Source organism: Pocillopora damicornis, chromosome 9 (assembly GCF_964200805.1).
Source record: "Pocillopora damicornis chromosome 9, jaPocDami1.2, whole genome shotgun sequence".
Taxonomy (NCBI): domain Eukaryota; kingdom Metazoa; phylum Cnidaria; class Anthozoa; order Scleractinia; family Pocilloporidae; genus Pocillopora; species Pocillopora damicornis.
The window spans coordinates 9,472,042-9,492,850 of record NC_142678.1 but is presented as its reverse complement, the minus strand read 5'-3'; the positions used below and the strand labels follow the sequence as shown (position 1 = coordinate 9,492,850).

Genomic DNA, 20,809 nt, shown 5'->3' with positions numbered 1-20,809 from the left:
GTGCGCGAGTTGGTTTGTGTGATGTCTGTACAGATTTTACCAACGAAATAAAAGTAGATGAGGTGAATAACAGTGATGGTAAAGCAAGCTTAAAACGGCAGAAATCACCAGAAACCACAACGGATACACAGTTCGCGACTCAATCCGGTCCAAAATTACCGCTCAATAACATCTTTTAGTGTGGATTGGCCGCGAACAATACGACTTGTGTATGCGTCTGTAGGTATTTCGAGCGTTTGCGTTATAATGCTTCAGGTGATCGTAATCCAAACACGTTGAAATACAAAACGATCGACAGAAGAGTTTTCTAAGCAAAAATATCGTGCTCGTCATGTGACCCGGACCTGTCCGTGGATGACAACGTCAATCATCATCAAGATGACACGTGATCAGCATGTGAACACCACCCTCATTGAATCACAGTTAGTTGTCATGGTGTTGAGGGCCCAATGACCACTGGGTATCATTGCGCAATTTTTCCATTTTGTGGCGGAGGGAAAAAAAAAAAAAAAAAAAAAAAAAGACGACAAAAAAACAAAGGCATTTTATGACTGGGCTACCACAGGTATCCCAGTAACAACAGCCGAATTCACTAGGACAAAAAGATCGCTCGGAATGACAGCGCCGTAAAACTCGGTTGCAGTGACTGATCTGGCTTTCCACTCAACGCATCGGAAAGGTAATCAGGGCAAACTCTTATTTTTTCACTCGAAGGGTAGTCGATTTAGTTCCTGAGGCTTGCTCCACTGCGATGACCGAAGATCGCCATGATTAGCTAGCCGCGATAGACCTTAAGTCGCTCTGACACCATCATGATTAGTATGAATTTTAACAGTTATGCCAGGTTATATTTGTCATAATTCCTGTTTTTTTTCTATCTGAAATCGAAACTTTATATACTATACAAGTGTTAGCTGTGTTTGATTTTTATTACCGTACGTAAACTCGCAATCTAACTGAGCGTGAAAACCGTTAAAAAAAACTCGGACTGTCTATCTTGTTTATCTTTGAGGATTTTTGTCTCTGCTCACGTTACAGTCACGTAAATTACTGCGCCTGGTATTTTTGCAAACCTTTGATCGCTTGTTCCGAAATTTCACTTTCAATTAACGAAAGAAAAGCTAGAAAGAAGTCCCGGAAAAGGTCGGACATAGTACGATTTGGCAGATGGCGTGACAGCTTTAGCTCAGTTCTATGCTCTATACTCTCATAGAACACACTCTTTCAACCAATAACAGTACGTGTTATATCCGAGCTTTATTATAAAAAATAATTAGCATGCTATCGCATTTCATTTCGTGAGATGGTTGATTATACATGGGACCAGGGAGAGTAAGATTTCAGGGGGAGGTAGAGGTTTCGTTCGATTCTCGTATTTCGTGTACGTGACATGTCGTTTCGCCTTATTTTAGACATTTATGCCTTGTTTTAGATGGTTTTAGATAGTTTGCGAGTGGTTGTAGATGTTTTTGAGGTGGTTGTAGGTGGTTGTTGAAATTTTTGAGGTGGTTGTAGATGGTTGTAGGTGGTTGTAGGTGGTTTTAGGTGGTTTAAGGTCGTTCCTTGTTTTAGTACTTACGTCCTACGCGGTTGTTTTGACCGAACGCACGGTTTGAATAAATTATTTTTTGCACTTGATGCGCGCGCTTTGCTTATGTTTAATTATGATAAGCCATCTCGTATTTTTCCATGTATATTATTAACTCGTAATCACATGATTTTTCTCGTGCAATTTGGAATAAACAAGCACTTGTTAATTTTTTCAAAGACCACAAATTGCACTCGCCCTACGGGCTCGTGCAATTTTGTTAGTCTTTAAAAAAATTTACTCGTGCTTATTTATTCCAAATTGCACGAGAAATCATGTGATTACCTATACAAATTGTCAACGTGTAGTGTAATAATCGATTATTGAATATATGTGAATAAATTAATGATAGTAAAGGTGTAAGCTTTGTGCTTTTCAGTATTAATCTGGAATAGTTGGTTCAAGAACCTTCGGTGATAAGGCCTTTTCCTGACGTAGCAGCCTTTGTATTCACAAAACCCGTATGTTTTCGAAAAGTAAGGTGGCTAAGAACCCTTACTAAAAGTTTGCCACTTCTTGATGTGATCGTGAAAACCACACAGGGGTCTATGTCAAGGTCACAGTAAATTTCAAGGGAAATTTTTCATACTGACAGAGTACGAATTCTTCAAAGTTCAAAGTTGATTCTATCGATTGAAGTCAACACGTGGGTTGATCAGAGGACAAAATCAACCTAAGATCAGAAATACTTAAATTTTTCGTCCGAAAAAATTACCGAAAATTCCTTAGTGGTGAAAGAGGACAATATTCATTCTTGAATGAAAGTGAATAAATAATAATTTTTTCAGGCCTTATTTTCACTACTGCCTAAGTAGTGCACATTACTGCGAGGATCACTTTCATTCACGTCTTTATCCGCAGTTCAAATATATGACTTTCATATATTCTTAACCGTCATCACTTCACGGGTTTATTTAGAACCAACATCATGACCAGCTCCCAGTTGGCTTGTTAGCTCAGTTGGTAGAGCGCTGCACCGATATTGAGAGGTTATGGGTTCAAATCCTGTACAGGCCTGAATTTTTTCAGGCCTTATTTTCACTACTGCCTAAGTAGTGCACATTACTGAGAGGATCACTTTCATTCACGTCTTTATCCGCAGTTCAAACATATGACTTTCATATATTCTTAACCGAATATTCATTCTTTTGTGTGGATGCGGGGTGAAAATGAATTAAGAAAAGTGCTTTCCACAAATTTTAGTACTTTTCTTTACATTTCAAATTTCTCCAATAATTTTTTTTTCAACTCGACGCAACACCTAGGTATGTTGTCTTTGCGCTGTCAATTTAGTTTTGCAGATCTTTGTACGTGATCGGAACAATTGAACGGTACGCGATTTCACAATCCAGCTGATCCATTTCGTTTTGTTTCCAATTTACATCTGAAAAGCGCATGTAACTTAGGATGGAGTCGTGATAGTAAACAGGAAGGTCCGCCAATGACATCTTTAATTCTCACTTAGTAGAAAAATCCATTAGAAGTAAAAATTTCCCATTTTACCGAATGTCTAATGAAGAAATATTATAATAACAATAACAACACTTCACTTGAGGACTAGAAGTGTATTTTAGGGGTTTAGGTATTGTACACAGTCTTAAGCTCCTCTTGAATTACAGCTGTAGTGATTAATATTGGCATGGCAAGAAAGAAGTTGAAGGGAAGATTCAGGTAGTTATGTTACCTGTAAACCATTTAATGGAACTTGGGAACTTCTAGACCGCGGTCGGCGGTCAATCACCCATTTATCGGTGTACTGAGAGGGAAGCCAGAAATTTATTCTCCATAACAGTAATCGTTTGATTACGGGGACACTTTATCTACAAATACGGACCATTTTTTTAAATGTAATATTCGTTTTTTTTTCGCTCTGGGATAAGGACTTACCACGGATCTTATTCGATTTGTTGACTTTGTTGATATGTCAAAATATTTGTGACTAGCTTTCTTCTGACATAGAGATATTGGGCTTGTTGAAAGCATCATTGGAAATAGCTGTCATTCGACGCTTCTAACTGGCAATTAGCACGTACACTTAACAACTAACACTTACAACTGGCTTTTGTTACTTATATCACTATATCTTCGAACATGTTAAACAACTCCATTATTCTACTCCAATCCAATATTAATGTGCAAAGATAATTTTTTTCGCCTAGCTTATCTCTAAGTGCAAGTTATAAGGCTTTATTGGACATGGAGATGGAACCATACTGGCAGCGCCCTTAAATACGTTAATTGTTTCTTTCTTACACAGTTGCAATGTTAAGGCTTAAGCGTAAACACAACCAACGCAAAGAGTACGTATCTCAGTAAAATTTTGACTCACGCAGTGAAGAGGAGTGATAAAATATTTTACGACAATAGGGTGGAAGATGATTGACGACATATACCTGCCAACAAGGCGGTGCGGTAGTCTATCACACAGGCGGAGTTCGAATAGTGACGTCATATTGCAGTTTTCACCTGTCAGGTTGCCTTTTGAAAAGTTGTTAAAGGAAATCCTAGCGTGCTGAGCATTCAGTGAGGTGTACATATGTGTGCAGAAAAAGACTAAAAAAGCCAGATGCATCTTGTTTTCAGTGTCACTCTGGTTTATTGATTAAGAACGCCATTACTTCACTAAAGTCTCTTTGAGGCATTTGGTGGCGGGCGGCGTGACACAGGTACAAGCTTATTTTCCTTTATTTTAGATTCAGAATGTGATAAATCTTTAAACTGAAATGAAAAGATGCTCTCAGATTTAAGCACTTTTTTATGATCACAAAGAAAATTTTTCTTCGTTTTCATCTTTCATGTAATCTTTCTCTGTACAAAACAAAATGATATTTCGGTCACCTACAACGAACTTTCGCTGAATATTTTGTTCAGTAACTTTGTTATGGCTGATACGTTTATTATTTTTAACCTCTTAATAAGCATAATCGAAAATGAACGTTAAGAACCATATCCCCTCAAAAGTCATGTCTCTTTTCTACTTATGTAATTATTATTCCGCGACTATTGAATTTTGATTTGTGCTGGATAAATTTCGTCATGTTTGTGTCAAAGAAAGCCAAGAGATTTGCTTTTATATTCACTTAATAGGAGATTTCACTTCAGTCTCACTGGTAGGCTTTTTAAGCTTTAAAACAATGAGAATTTCCATTGAATCAGCGTGAAACAATAATATTGCCTATCTGTCAGCGATCTCGTACGTCAGGAGGTATTAAAACCTTTTATTTTCCCACATGCCAAAATTATTTTTCGGTGCAGTTGTATTTCATTACTTCTGAAAAGATCAAAGACTTGAAGTCCGACCTCAGTTATAAATTTAACTTCTTTTCAGTTTTTCATTGTGATTTTCATTACGGTAGACTAGAATTGGTGACAAAGGATGTCAGAAAATTGTTTTCCTGTTGACGTTTGGTATACTTCCCAAACAGAATTAATAATTTCTTCGATTTCTTGGAGAACAATCCTCAGCGGGCATCTTTCATTCATTCGATGGTAAATCTCCGCAAATTAGACAAATCCCTAATTTATGTAGAATTTTTACAGCTTAGGTTTTGGTAAGTCATGATGAATAAACTCATTCAACCTTTAAATTTTTTGTCAGTTGCGGGACTTACCTTACACGATACTTTGCATAGTGGATACAAATACTGACCATACCATTTACAAATTTATATTGAGCAGATGTAAAAGCGTAGTTATTGGGGTCTCGTGGGCTGGCCTTCAAATCAGCCTTCGAAGTTCCATACTAAAAAGAATAAATGTGATTAGTTGAACGTTTGAACCGACGACCTTCCAAAGTAATGATAATCAAGGTTCTTAGATCATTAAACCTACTTCCTCTATTTCAAGGCTCATTTGAACGAAACTCGAAGCAAACCTGTTAAGGAGATCTGGTCGTTTTATTCACAACTTTTTTTTTGTTATTAGGGGTAAAAAAGCACAAACATATTGCTGTGTTTATCATGCTGCAAGCGCTATTTTCTAAGGGCCATTAACAAGGAATGATTGTTTTCCTTTTCGAGATAACTAGTTTAGAGCACATGCCGGTGACAGCAAGGACCGATCTATTACGTCCTCAGAATATTGTGTTTGTGGGAGAATGGTAAATAAACTGTTGATAATGTCGCCTTCCACTGACAATTCAACCAAAATAACGCTGAATATTATATTATTCGAAACTCTTATCTTTCCAATTTAAGCTTATTTACGTAGTTCAAGGCGATTAAAAGCGTATTTAAAAGTTTCTTTTTTTATCAGTTCTTTTACGTGGCTTAACCTCAAAAAGTGTGATGTAACAATAGACGTCTTTTAATTACATTTTAGCAGATGACTGTAAATTCAGGATGTTTTTGGTGTGCAAAATTGTCCTGTTAATGTGCATGGCGCCTGATTGTCTGAGAAAAATACTTCCCGTGGGAGGTAGAAAACACTGATCAACTTTTGTCTCATGGCGGCCTTTCAACCCTAATGATCGTTTGCGAAAGAGTTGTTATCTTTTCACTCAGTTGTCTTATTTCTTCGTAGATACTCGGTGATTCAACTTTAGCCTCCTCAAGTTCTATGGTTACCTCGATCAGAAATAATTCTGAATTGGCGGTGGGTCGCACCTACAGCATCTGAGGGAAACACTCAAAAAGAAACCAACCAACAGCTAATCGTGTGTTTAGAATCTTAGTGAGTTAGACAAGGATAAGGGAAAATGAATTACTTTCTGAACAGCACTCCACTTGAGACAAACTTAACCAGCAATTTAACTGGATATCAAAATTCAGACAGCAACAGCGGTGCCAGTTTAAGTGCCGTCGTGGGATTGTCCATCGCAAACATATTGGCGATTTTCTTCGGAACATTGGGAAACTCTCTGGTAATAGTATCGGTAATCATCAACCGAGGCATGCGTTCAACAACGAACATTTTCATAGCATCGCTGGCTGGCGCAGATGTCATAGTTACTTCTACTTGCATGCCGTTGTTTTTTGTGTACAATGTTTTGACCTGGCCAGTGTGGCCTTATGGAAAGACAGGCTGTAGGATTTTGTCGTTTTTGGTGCATATGTCAGTAATGGCGTCGGCACTAAGTTTGTTAGCCATATCGTATGACCGCTTCGTGTCAGTTTTTTTCCCACTGAAGCGATTTATCACCCCTCCCCGTGCCAAAAAGATTGTTGGTGTCATTTGGTTTGTGTCGCCGTTTCTTCTCCTTCCTTCATTGTTTCACCATGACGTTGTTTCAAAAGGAATAAAAGCAGCCAAGTGCGAGGAGTCCTGGAGGAGTTCAAAAGCTTTGCATTCGTACCAAATGTACCGGATATCATGTTACTTTCTTTTTCTTCTACAGATATCAGTTCTCTATTTTTTAATTGGACGCCGTTTGTACACACGTCAGCAACCCGGCGAACAAACATCTCAAAGTAAAGCAAAAGATTTGCTGAGCAAACGAAAAATAATTAAAATGCTATTTCTGGTGGTAGCGTTATTTACTTTGTGTTGGCTGCCGTACATGATCAACAAACTTTTGAACATTTTTCCTCCAAGCTCGGGTTATTATGCGCCAGATTTGTTTGTTTTTGTCGGAAATTTTTTGGGGCTGCTAAACAGCGTCGCAAACCCAATAGTTTATGCTGTGCTCAATAAAAATTTTAGAAAGGCTTTTAAAAACGCTTTGCGATGCAACTGTAATTATGAACTTGAAGAGCGACGGCGGACTGCGAGTGTTGTTAGCAAACAAGCACAACGAAGACAATCGGAAAGCCTCACACTGGACCGAGTCCACAGAAACTCACTCTCGATCTCGGACAATCAAGTGGTCAGCCATGGCAGAGTGGTCACTGGGCAGACTAGAGCTGAAATCAAATGTCTATCGTTTACAAGTATTGAACGGGAAGCTATCCTGGAATTGTCAAAATTTCCGGCGTGTTCTCAAAGTCAGGGGTTTTCAGGACGTAATCCAGAGAAACGACGAGTTAGCTTTGGCGGCGAATTGTTAAGTTCTATGGAAACCAAGGATCCCGAGGCACTAACCAGCGAAAACGGAAGTTTTAATTTGATGAATGGGACAGGTCACTGTCCTAATAGAGCAGAACAGGCAAGGCAAAGATGTGGCACTGATTTGAGTAATCTGTCTCCTGTACAGGAAAAAGGGCATGTAAATGTCAGTTTTGAACTAGATAGTGATCGCATTTGATCGGATTCACCTCGCGGTTTCTGACGCGAACATCTATATTATTGCCAGCAGATCGCCTCACTGGCTAATTCTGAGAATGCAGATTAACTTAAAATAAATCTTTGTAAAGTTAGGAAAGAAACATATGCTGCGAAGAAATAAAGGACAAGTTTTGCTGAATGATAATATTTTAAGTCAAGCATGCACGCAAACAGGATGTCATATCTCACTTGAAATTAATATGCCAACCAAAAGAAAACCACATGTACTCGGTGGCGAGGAAGTATAAATTTAATATTCGAGTTCGAATATTAATACTAATTCGCGAATTAGCTCTAACCAGAAAATTTTCACTACCCGAGCCTGAAGAAAAAAAAGGGGAAAATCCCAAAAGAAAAACTCCCACGAAGTTTCATGCTCCACTCAGTCTTTCTTAATCATTTTATCGTTTACATCATTTAAATCATTATTTATCAAATAAATTAATACTATTTTTCATTGAGCTACACCTCAGTTCCATACTATTGTTTATCCAGCCTTAGCTCAGTCAGCTCTTTCGGTTTGTACTTTGTAAGGTTTGTAAATATAACTATATTGTTATTGTTTTAAAACTGCCATAATTGAATACGTTGAGCAATTCTGTTACAAAGAGTAATCTCTCTCTGATAAGTCCTTTCTCTTCAAGCCTCATTTATGTTCAGAACAAGAAAAATTTGCCTCTTTCACCCTCTAAAAATTCTGCCTGGTGTTTGAAACAATTCAATACATCATTCCTCTCAGATACCACAACTTGATTCAAAGAAGCTTGACCTAAGCGTTTACATTAGCTTAATTGAGATTTTGGACACTTTACAAGCCGCCTAACGATCCATTTCAAACGATTTTCATGCTTTGATGATGGCCTTACCTCCTACCTACCTTACGATTTCCAAAGTTCTTATCTTGTACCAGTGATCTGATAATTAAAAAAATTGAAATTAATTTTTTAATCAATTTTTTAATTAGTTTTTAATTCTTTTTTAATTTTTTTTAATAATTTAAAAAATTGTAATTAATTTTTTAATCAATTTTTAAATTAGTTTTTAAATTCCCCTTTAAAATTTTTTAAATAATTAAAAAAATTGTAATTTATTTTTTAATCAATTTTTTTTATTTTTTTAGAACAGTTTTTGCAATTTTTTCAATTGATTTACTAACACAATTTAAAATTTTTTTAAAAAATTTTTTTAAATAATTTTTAAAATTTTTTTTTAAAACTGAACTAGCGAGCGGCACTCTGCGAACAGCAGTTGTGAAACTTCTTTATTCTCCGACGCGTTTTGTCTAACTGCCGTAAAATTCTTCAGGGAGTTTTACAAGTTAAAACTAAACGCCTGGATTTATAAGCCATACTTGGCAGCTATACGGGGCCAATGTTTTAGCTAAATCCGTGGCGCCCAAAATATTTTTCTCACCTTGCCCCAAAAATTTTCAAATTTTTCACAACTTCGCCTGTTCCTGTTCGTATGTCCGGCCAAGACTTTATGGTCACTGGCCCCCCTATAGCCGCTAACTATGGCTTATAAATACAGGCGTTTAGTTTTTGTAAAACTCACTGAAGAAGTCTACGACAATTAAACGAAACGCGTCGGAGAATAATGAAGTTTTATAACTACGTATACAGTTCGCAAATTGCCGCTCACCAGTTTAATTTAAAAAAAAAATGATCAAAAAAATAATTTAAAAATAATTTTAAAAAATGCAAAAATTTTTAAAAAATTTTTAAAAAATAAAAAAATTATCAAAAAATTTTTAAATTAGAAAGACTTTTTAAGCCTAATATGTTGTTGCCTTTCATTTTTACTGCTTTACACCTGTCGGAGTGCAGTGAATTCAGATTTTGGCAAGATTTACGCACAATCATCATGCAACAGGTTTTGGATAGAAAAAAAACAACGACGAAACGATAGATTGAATTTGGAATTACAGCTCCGTTTCAGAAGAGTATGGTGTCATACACAAATGATTACTGGCCCTCATTAAAATGAGGTTCAGTAAGTATTTGCGTATAAATAGAAAGAGGTAATCACTTCTACCATGCATAGTAACATCATTCGTCTTCACTTTGATGTATTTAATTTTCCCTGGGAGTGAATGTGAACGCACCAATAGATTATTCATCTCGGTACAGTTTAGGTCATTTTTGTTGTCGGGTAAAACAGGGAAAACGTTTATCTGAATTTCTCCAAAAGTACACCGACTCTGGAACTAAAACTACCAACCTAGCTGGTTATAAAAATCTCTGCGGACCTGCCTCTACTTTCCATAGGAAAAATTTGTGCCAATTTGTAATGTTGTATTTAGTTTGAGATAGAGAAATAAACATTTCGCTCTTTTTTTCCGACGTTTTGTATGAAAATGAGGCCCCAGGCCTCGAACAAGCAGCCGTTGTTACAATGGCAACGAGTGCTGCGACCTTTAAAAAGGGCTTTTTTTTGCCTTCCCCCCCCCCCCCCCCCCCGAGCGGGTTGAAGATTTTCATTTCCCAAGATGTTTGATTCTTACAGAGACTTGTTCTTAACTACTTTGCTTTTACCGTATTACTTTTTTCACTCAGCAGTTTGTGAGAATTCCTGGATGCCATTATGCACTGTAGATCTGAACTTGGAAATATTACTCAAGTCAATGAATGGACCATATAAAGTACCATTCAGGGAGACCTAAACGCAACTAATTTTAAAGTTTACAATGACGAATTTTTACAATTGACGAGCTTTTACAATTGACCGTTTTCGATGACTTACGTCCGATACCCATCTTCAAACTTCTCGCACTCAAATGACGTACTTGGTTTTCTGAATCCTTGCTCTTCTAAAGAAAGAAAAGTACAAGATAACCTTTTCTTAGTCGTTAAAAAATGAGAAACAAAAATGTCAGAAGATTTAATTACCTTCAACAACAGAAGCATTCTTCCACCTCTGGCTTTGCGTTAGGAAAAGTGCAGATTCGACTTCTAAAGAATCCTCCATACACCTTCATAATAGAAATCTGAAAGTCAAGGAATGCCCTCTAACATACTACTCAATATGGCCAAATACATTGCCTTCTATATTATGCAAATACCTCTTTGTCATGAGATTCAAGAACACCGTTCACACATGCAGGTGACAAAGAATTTTCTCCTGACGGGTAGGAAAAGTTACATCATCTTAAAAAGGTGTTAAAATTTCCCGAGTAGAGCAATAAAAGACGATTAAGCAATTTTTACCACTACTTTATAATACATGCTAATAAAATTGTTGGCGTACCAAAGCGTCAATATCAAAGCGACTAAAATCGTTGCTGTAATGCAGAAAGAGAACAATGAGATTTTATGCATGTCATTAATTCTAAAAGATAATAACTGAGGCTCACAGCATTATTGGATCTAGTGCAGGGCGCGTATATCCAATGATGCTTTGAGCCTCAGTAATCACCTATGAAATGAGAGGGTTGGGGTTAATGCTAGTGTTACGGACAGGGTTAGCGGTGGGGTAAGGGTATGGATTGAAATTAAAGGTTAGGGTTAAAGGAAGGGTTATCCAATCGTGCTGGTAGTCTTAGCACTAAGGGTAGGCTAAGGACTAAGGGTAGCCTTAGACTAAGTGATAGTGTTAGGTTAGCCTTATGGTTGACATAAGGGTGAACCTTACAGTGAAAATGACGCAATAGATTTCTCTATATTGTAAACTTTTAGAGAATAAATTGGATCTGTTGCTCGTCTCTCACCACCTTCCAAATCAACAATAGCATACAAAGATCTCATTTTCTGTGAATAATTGATTCTTTTTTCTTTCGAGCCGACTGTTTGAATAAGTACTGAATAAGTACTTGATGGCTTTTGCACTAACAGCCTTCTCTCTGATTGTATCAACAGGCTTCTTTCCAGCAAAACGAGTCTCTTCACGATTCAAAGCTGAAACAACTTCTGGAAGTCTCCTCAACCATTCTGTGGATTTACTTGAAAATTGACTCGCAGCCAATCCAATTGCCAAAGCACCAGCTATTTTTGTTAGAAAAACAGTTAGATCATGACGCTTTATCTCTTCATACTTTTCCAAATAGCTTCCACCAACAAAAGTAGTCGCATTGATAATCACTCCTCCAACCATTGTTGCTTTACTTGCCATTTTCTTTAAGTTCTAAAAAGGAAATCCTTGCTAATTATTTATTAGTCGGCTCACCGTGCTTTCCGGGCAACCGTTCATTAACTTCCTCTTCAACCACAGATTCTTTGTAATCTCAATTAGTTCTTGGATGGTCTCTCTTACTATTTTCGTGATCACACTTCCCATTTTGATATATGAAAAAAAAAAAAAAGGCAAAATCTTGTAGTCTTCAAGATTTTGTTTTACTGCATGAAGAAGTGGCAACAACATCCATTTTGAATTTCACATAGTTCATAAGATTTGAACTAGGATCAAAATTCATTGGTTCCTTGATAACTTTCTTTGAAAGCCATTCAATACCAGCTACAATACCAGTAAGTGTAGTTGCATCAGTCAATGTTTTCACAAATTTGTTATCAGAGATTTTTTCTCTGTCATGAAAATAATGTATTGGAAATCGATCCATCGGTTTGATCTTCACTAAAATTCTCAAAGCTTTTAGACTTTAAGGTGCTTCCGGTGGTCTTTTGGATGCTTGTGGCTTTATTTCTAAGTATTATTTCTTAACAAGTGCAATTTTCTCTTTCCTTTTGTAATAAAGACTAACAATTGAAAGAACTATACTTGTAATTGAAAGAATTCGCTTGAGTGGAATTGTTGAAGCTTCGGGTTGCTCGGTCTCATTTGATTTTGTTTCAGTCCAGGTGAAATCACCTCAATATTTTTTCTTTACCTGTAATGTTACGCAAGTCTTTTGCAAGCTACTCCTCTTCCAGGGTCTTTCTTCTTGGCAGTAGTAAGATCAGCACTCGCCAACGCCATGAACCTTCCATAGTTCAAACTCAATCTATCGGCAATCATTCCGAGTTCTCTCTTGCCATAAAATTATTATTCAAATCCTTGGGAAGTTTGTTTTTATCAAGAGGGAGAAAATGCGTCAATGCTTTGCATGAAGTCTAACAAAATATATCAACTATAGCATTACAAATATTGGATGATACTGAAGCCTCAAGACTTCTGTAGTACTAATCAACTTCTTTTTCAGAAAGCTTCTTGACTGGATCCTGATTAAGATCATGTCCAATCATTTAAATCGTTTTTAACTTTTCAACCGATTCCATTTGAGGAAACAAACGGGAATATTTTACCAAATTTTCAATTTCGTAACGATGTCAGTGAGAATAGGAGTCAAAAAAAATTTCACTCGCTTTCGTTCATTCTTCAATCTCCTCTTCTGATCATTCGTTGGCTCTCCGCTGCATAACTGTGGAATGTTGTCTTCATGTCTTTTACTGCTGGCGTGGAGAAACGAACTATTGTGGCGATTTTCTATCTGAATGATTTTGCAATATTTTCAATTTGCCAGTTTAATTACCCAAACGCTTATTCCTTTCTGCTTTGCTCTGAGTGCCAAGTTCACCAACTCATAAGGCCTCTTTATCACACCTCCTGAAGCTGCACAGTCATTAATAACTTATACATAGTTACTTAGGGCACGTAACTAATGATCGTTAAATATCATTGGTTTGGTCGTGACTTTTTTTAGTTCCTGCAAACCTTCATATGTTCGTTTGTGATTGAATATTGGACGAAAAAGGATAATGTAGGCAAACACATATCTGAATTCTCCGCTTAAAAAGTTAACCAAATATATGACCTTTCTGAATTAGTGGAGCCAACTTAATGCATCTAATGCATTGAATGGTATATTATCAGGGTTCATATTACACTCAGGGAACAATTTTATAACTCACGCTTTCGAGCTCTTCGTTAAGAATGTTGAAGCGAGCATCTGAGATGATAAAGAGATGAAATTTCACATTACTTGAATCTAATTATAGTTCTCTTGATGGTGAGCTGAACTCCTTCTTTTCCATGTATTCATCAATCTAAATCCTGAACTGTGAAGATCATTGTCAAGATCTTGAGATCAAAAGGGTAAATCTGTCTCCATAGTAAAATTTGGTTGATTCGTTGACCTACTGTCTCCAACAAACTTTGAGGGAACTTTTCCCTCAGATCTCTTGTCTTCTTTCCTTGACTGATTGACTCATTTAAAATTTCATTCATAACCACTTTCACCTCCGAAATGTTAGGATTGAGTGAATTTTCACTGTCTCTCGTTCCTGCTGTGTTCGGCTCGTAGAGCAAGAGAAAGAGTCCTTTCAACGATCTTCTCGGAAAATTGATGCTTTTATTAATGATTGAATCAGTTGCTCTTGTAATTGAGATTGTCTTGTGCTGAGTTACTTGCCGATACACGAATCTCTGAATAATATATAGATTTAGCTAAGCCTAAAAGCGGAGCTCGCTTTTTTTTTCCCCGCACGTCTCAAGGGCACAACGCCTTGCCCCGGCCAGGACTAGAACCCGGGTCATCCGACTCGGAGCCCAGTGCACTGATCACTGGACTACTGGACAAAGCCGAGGCCTTGGCGTGCCTGCGGTACAGTAACCACGCATGTCAAAAGTAGCACATTGTACGGTCGTACGGTCGTACATCCAAATTTTTTCGGTTTGATGATGGGTTACTTCTATTTTGTATAATTATGGGGCTACGGTCTGCGAGCTCCGTTACTATTCAATTTGTATTCAAGTTTTGTTGGGTTATATCCTTCGCAACATTTCTGGCAGGTACAAGTCTGAATTAAAAAACTAGTTCGTCAGAAGGTTCTCTTGGTAAGAAGGCTCAACAATCTTTCAAAATGTCAGGGTCTATTGGAATTTTCTAATGTCAACCAATTGCTGTGTTTGGAATGAACGTGACTCAATTACATTTTTGTTTTTTCATTTCATTTTTTTTTTAATCTTCATTTTGTTGATTTCCGTAAAGCGTTCCACGTAATCAATCACAATCTGTTACTGAAGAAATTATCGATGTGCGGTGCCAGCCCAGATAGCACGGCCTGGTTCCGATCGTATCTGGAAAAGCGACGAAAGTTTGTGAAACTAGTACATATAACATCGGAGCCGAAAGCTGTCAGACAAGGGGTACCGCAGGGATCGATCCTCGGTCCAGTTTTATTTCTCCTATTTGTGAATGATATGCCTTTAAATCTGGACAACTCCACCATTGATACACACGCTTACGATACCACCCTGTCCTTAGGTGCAAACTGGAATAATATCACTTCTTTTAGTCAAGCTTTTTCTAATGACTTGGAAAATATCGAGAAATGGTCTACTGAAAACAAAATGTACATTAATACCAAGAAAACTAAAGCGCCACTAGTTACGGGAAAAAGGTTAGAACATAAGCTCAGTGAGAAAACAACAAAGTCTTTTATATCGAGTCTGCAAAATAACTTATTTTAGATAGCTAACAGTTTTTAAATAGTTAGGATTTTCAAATATGACTCTAGATAGTTTTTAAATACTATTTCTGCTTCCTTCTTAAATTGTGTCTATTAATAATTTTTATTCGGCTGTCGTTCATTCATAAAACACTCACCTTGAACAGTTTGTTTTCTACTTGTCATGAAAAAACTTGCCAGCCACAATTCGGCTGAAGTTCACTGAAAATTTCACTCTCAGATTCTATATTAGAGACTAAAAACCTTCAGCCAAAAGTGTTAAATTCGACCTGCCGAACAATCTAAGTTTGTAAACTATCGCAGAATGTGAACTTTGATGGTTTTGGAACTTTGATGGTTTGCCATTTTTGACAGCTTTAGTCTTGTGCAGCCAATTAGATTATTTGAACTATTCTAACAGGGATTCTGATTGGCTTATCGTGGCGTGCTTTATGAGAGAATAGAGCATGCTGACGACACTGTTGTTCGCTTTAGAAATAAATTTTGTTTTGAAAATTGAAAGTAACGCATCGGGAATTTAGCGGATTCTTTATTATAAAACAAATAGAGAAGCCTTGACTGTGCTCTATTTTGTTGTAAAGAACTTAGAAAGTGGCTAGAGCGCTCAATTCTCGTGTTTCTCCCTACACTTCTTTCGTGCTCTAGCCGCTCTCTGCGTGCTTTATAACAGAACAGAACACGGTCAAGGCTTCTCTATTTGTTAATTTTATAAACAATCTGACAATTTTGTCATCTGTTTCGTTTGATCGGTAATCGTGTAATTTTCTGACAGTTTTTTTGACGATTTCATGTCATTAAAAGGGGATGTAGAACACTGTTTCCTCTTGCTCAATTACAAATTTCCTTTGTCCTTAATGGAGGTACACCGAGGGATCAGCGCTGTACGCTTTAACTGTTCAGTGATCATTAAAAGGCGTTAAAGGTGGTTTGATGCCAATGCAAATTCTTGCTGCACCAATGACATTTTTCTTATTGTAACTAAAACAATTTTCAGATTGATCTCTTTATTCACATTTCACAAACGGTATCAGTCTCAATAACTGAATTTATTGTTTTTTTAGAGGGCACGGTAACGAATCTTGCAATCTGATTGGTTCTTTACCCGGTCAGTATTTTCCTATCTCTGCCCACGGGCCACGGTAACGCTTTCGTGAGTCGCCGAGTACATCCCAACTTTCGTTGTCATTTTTCATAAATATACCTCGTTTTCCAGCTGGGCAGTATTTTTAAGCAAACACGTCGGTCACTACCTCAAGCCGATAAATAACTTATGAATCCTCTTTTTTATCTCTATCAAATCACTTTGGTTGACAGAAAAATATTGGTTTCAGAATGAATTTGTATAAACAATATTGTCATTACGTTGGTTGTCAAGCGGCCTAATAACCGTCTGCAATTAATTTTAATCGTTCACAAAAAGTACCCAGAAAGTTGAAACGTGAGGTATTTGGTTACAGTTAAACTGAACGATGGAACTTTCATTCATTTAAAATCTGAATTTTCTCGAGCAATTTGTTCATAGTAAAAAAAAAGCGAGCGAAGTTTTAATTTAAGTTCTACAACAAATATACGCTCCCGGTGAGTCTTTCCAATTCCGTTCAATTTGGACATTTGTACCTTAAATTGCACAACAGAAATTGAAGGAATTTTTTGAGAAAAGGCCGCATTAAATTCCCTTGTGTCTCGTTGGAGTGTGCCGTTCCAATTTAGTTTTTGTGAAGGAAAGATCAGAGTTAAACACGCCATTACAGGAAACAAACGAGCAAACTCTCACAACTTCAAAATAAAAAAATTGAATTTACTCACAATTATTTTCCTCGCCGTTTACTTAATGAACAGAGGTAAATCTTCGTACATGAATGAATGGTCGATGAGAGTGAATAATACTTTCCGTTAGATCATTGACTGATTTTGAAGAAAATATTGTCGTGACAGTCCTTGCCAAACTAGTTCTGTTGGTTTTCAAATGTTCCTACGCTTTTTTTTTTCTTGCGCGCTCTCTAATTGACAGGTGTCAGATTGTGACAGATACTTGTAAAAATAATGTTTCAAAGTTTGTTTGGAAGCCTTTTAAATCACCTTTATCGTTACGGAAATGAAAATGTTTCGCTGAGGCATCTCTCTTAAATTTGCATCACCTCTATTTTAACTACCATTTACTCACTCAAAAATTGTTCAGTTTATGGAAGATCTTGCCGTATTTACGGCTATAAATATTATTCGGGTTCTTTCGGAAAAAATTTCGTCAAGTTTAAAAACAATAAATATGTTATTTACCGGCTAAGGGTCGGTCCGTATGGTGAAAAACTGTGACCTCGGTCTTGAAAATTCTGCCCTCGGCCTACGGCCTCGGGCAGTATTTCCAAGACCTCGGTCACAGTTTTTCACCATACGGACCTCCCAGCCGGCAAATAACATATATTTATTTGTTTGCATGGGTTAATTAAGATACTAAAAATGTTTATTTACTTGAGATCGCACGAAGCTCAAACAAAATACTAACTATTAGTTAACTTACAGTCGTCAGGTTTTCCTTAGTTAATCACACGGTTAAGAGCCAAAACGGAGGGTTAAAAGTGATTTTAGAACTAGAAAAAACGAACAGATAAAAAGCGTTTTACGATTACCGGTGAACAAAATTTTAGTGAGAAAGAGGTCCAGTTGCCTGGTATAGATACTTTAAGCGAACAATGTGTGCATATACACGAAGGACGAGAAATGCTGCCCTCAACAAAATGTATTCATCTTCTGACAATAACACTGGTTAGATACCCACGACATTTATATGTATTCTTACTTTCCTGGTTGATAAATATATTCGTATGATATACTCTTAAGTGTCCTCTTATGGGAAATAGTTAGGGTTGTTTTCCAAACAAACTGTTTCCCGAGGGAGCAGACACCAAGAGCTTCCCTATACTTTCGGAACACGAACATAGTAAACAAGTGAAAAATCAGCGTTGATAACAGTACAACCTCATTTCTTGCTGATACTGCAGATGTATTTTGAAGAGCTGTATTTCGGAGTCTCTCTACTCCACCAGATTAGAAGAAAAGCGCTGATTGTTAGACACACTCCATTGTGTTTTCAAGAACAAGCAAGAGCTAGCAACAAATTAATATTGTCTGGAATCCCCGAATGGTTCATAGATAAGAGCTTCAAAAATATCGGGACACCATGGAACCATCGACCTCAACCACGTTCCGTTCTGATCATGTAAAAATTCTGAACATTGATTTCATTCTGTAATTATATCCCTCTATGAATACAATTTTGACATCCTGATAATATAAGCGAATTTTCGGTTAATCTCTGTAAATTTTTTGGATCTTCTGGTTTTATTGTTGATCCCCCTTCCTTAACCTTCTGTTGAATAGTCGGTGCTGTGGCAATGTTTAAGAAGATCTCCGAAAACTGCCAGTGACATTTCTGCAGGTTGAAATCTGAGCTTTAATTGTAAATATTGTTGTTATGTAAAATGCCAAAAACTACTGCTTTCAGCTGTATGATTTGTATGATTTCTCGCCCAAAACGCAGCTTGCTCATTCTTTGCTCCTATTCGTAGCCCTACTGTAAATGTCAAAGCCTTCACTTGGTGGGATATAGCTTCCTTTTTCTCAAGTTTTTCCGCCGCTTTTATTAAGATAGATGCGTATTTTGACTATCTTTCCGATTAAATGAATTAATCAAAGTGCTCTGTGAGCAAACTCGTGAATTGACATATGATTTTTTAGATTATGTTTAATGTTATCTGGTTTAGGGAATTTTGTGGTTGATTGTCATATCTAGAGTACGAGCAGTAGTTCAGTGTTCGCTAATGTAGCAAAGAAACAAAGTAACGTTGGGATAAGAAGGCATTACCATTGAAATGATCATGCTATTACATTTGGCAAGGTGGATGATGTCATGTGTTTTAAACGTCTATCATTTTTGTTTCTGGTTTAAGAGAAAAGGTTGGAAGTAAATGTGGGTGAAAAGTGAGATTTACTGTCTTTCGTTGTAATTATTAGAAAATCAAGGCAATACTGTCTTAATGAAAACATTAACGATTCCCTCTTTATCAAAAGAGACAAACAGGAACGAGTTTTGAGTGATATAACTAAGCTAAGCTTGCCACCGTCATTTTGGATCTCCGCCTGGGTAGATTTAAGTCACGTGCTAGGCAACGTAAAATTAATAACAAGATAGAATTTCATTTCAGGCCTATTTACCAATTTTGTGGTGTGTAACTTTCGCATTTTAGTACGTTGTATGTATGTTGAATCTTCAAATTGTCTTGAAACTTAAAAGAAAATTGTTCTTTTAAAATTCACTGAAAATCGGTAGCTAAAACTGTTTGTTTAGGTGTTATTTGATTTTCGTGTTAACTTGTTATTTCGTCAGTCGCCGGCATCTTTTGTTGCTTCACACAGGAAAAACACACACGACGAAACGTAATGATCAATTTTGTCCTCAATCTCACGCTATAACAGAAAAAGCTTTTGAACATCTGTAAACTCCGAGCGCTTCGCATAAGTGATATTTTCAATGAATCTTCGGATTGTTTTCAAGTTCAAGGATTGTAAATTACAATTTTATGAAAAACGAAGGTTGTTCTGTTATTTCAGTGTGAATCCTTGCATGCCTGCCAGTCGCTGGCGCCGCTTGTTGAAACTAAAACGTAAAAAAAAACTCTTTAAAGATTATAATTGGCTTCTTTTTCACCCCACCACTATTCTTAGCAACAAAGGTCGCCATTTCGTCTTTTTATTGCTCGCCAAAAACTATCAAATGCACTCAAAAGCCTAAAATCTAAAAAAAGTTTACAGGAATCGACCAATCGAGCGAGCGAGCGAGCGAGCGAGCGAATGCCATTCCCCACATCGTACCTATAACTCGCTCTTGCGCATGCGCGCAATTCACGAGTTAAAAAAGGATGTATACTTCCTTAAAAATTTTAACTAAATAAAGAAGTTTCAGTGTTCAAACACGCCTCTGAAACGCGGACACTCCTACATACAGCAACAAAAAAGCCCCTTCTGGCTTTAATGATCGGTTATGATTAATTTCTTGAAGCATTAAAAATTTAATTTGGAAGAAGCTATCTTGGATTGTAAAATATGTCATGCAGCAGCTGGCACGCTCCAAGATCTTCTGAAGGTTGTAGTCATTTCCACATCTGATGAAGATGCATGGCGTTTACAGAATGATTACTTGTGTTAAGGGAATCATAACTTGTGTGCTATTTTCGATTGAAAGCAGGTAGTGCAATGATTGTATTATCATACACTGCGTCGACGGCTAAACTACGAATGCAATTCGTTTGCTCTGTATACTGTTGGTTTCAAGCGAAGTCAGAACTCCAAATTGTGAAGCATTTGAATTTTTAAAATTTGTTTCAGGTAATGAGTGCTTGCGTGTCTTGCACATTAATTCGTCTATTTACATGGGAATTGAATGAAAATCGGATCAGATTGATGTATCCTTCATCAGAAATCTTTTGAATCAAGGAAAGCATTAAGGAATTGGTCTCCCTTTTATTTCTGTTTTTTATGTGTTTTCAAGGTTAAGGGTTAGATCATTCCCAAATCGTTTTTTTGTAATATGCCATCAGTCTGGACAAATGCCTTCAACTGCAAT

General features: G+C 36.9%; 1 protein-coding gene across 2 annotated transcripts; it reads left to right on the top strand.

The window, feature by feature from the left end:
• The first annotated feature begins 497 nt into the window (after positions 1 to 497).
• Positions 498 to 7,928, top strand: LOC113668690 (QRFP-like peptide receptor). 2 transcript variants are annotated; one of them, XM_089182457.1, is made up of 2 exons: positions 498 to 679; positions 6,110 to 7,928. In XM_089182457.1, the coding sequence occupies exon 2, from the start codon at positions 6,285 to 6,287 to the stop codon at positions 7,767 to 7,769; it is 1,485 nt and encodes a 494-aa protein (XP_089038583.1). In that variant the 5' UTR covers positions 498 to 679; positions 6,110 to 6,284; the 3' UTR covers positions 7,770 to 7,928. The 2 variants fall into 2 exon arrangements, with proteins under 2 accessions (XP_089038583.1, XP_027040442.2); XM_027184641.2 differs by lacking the exon at positions 498 to 679 and adding an exon at positions 4,060 to 4,254.
• The last annotated feature ends 12,881 nt before the right edge of the window (positions 7,929 to 20,809 follow it).

Excerpts from the sequence above, each read along its gene's own strand:
- LOC113668690 (XM_089182457.1), top strand. The coding sequence starts at position 6,285 with ATGAATTACTTTCTGAACAGCACTCCACTTGAGACAAACTTAACCAGC.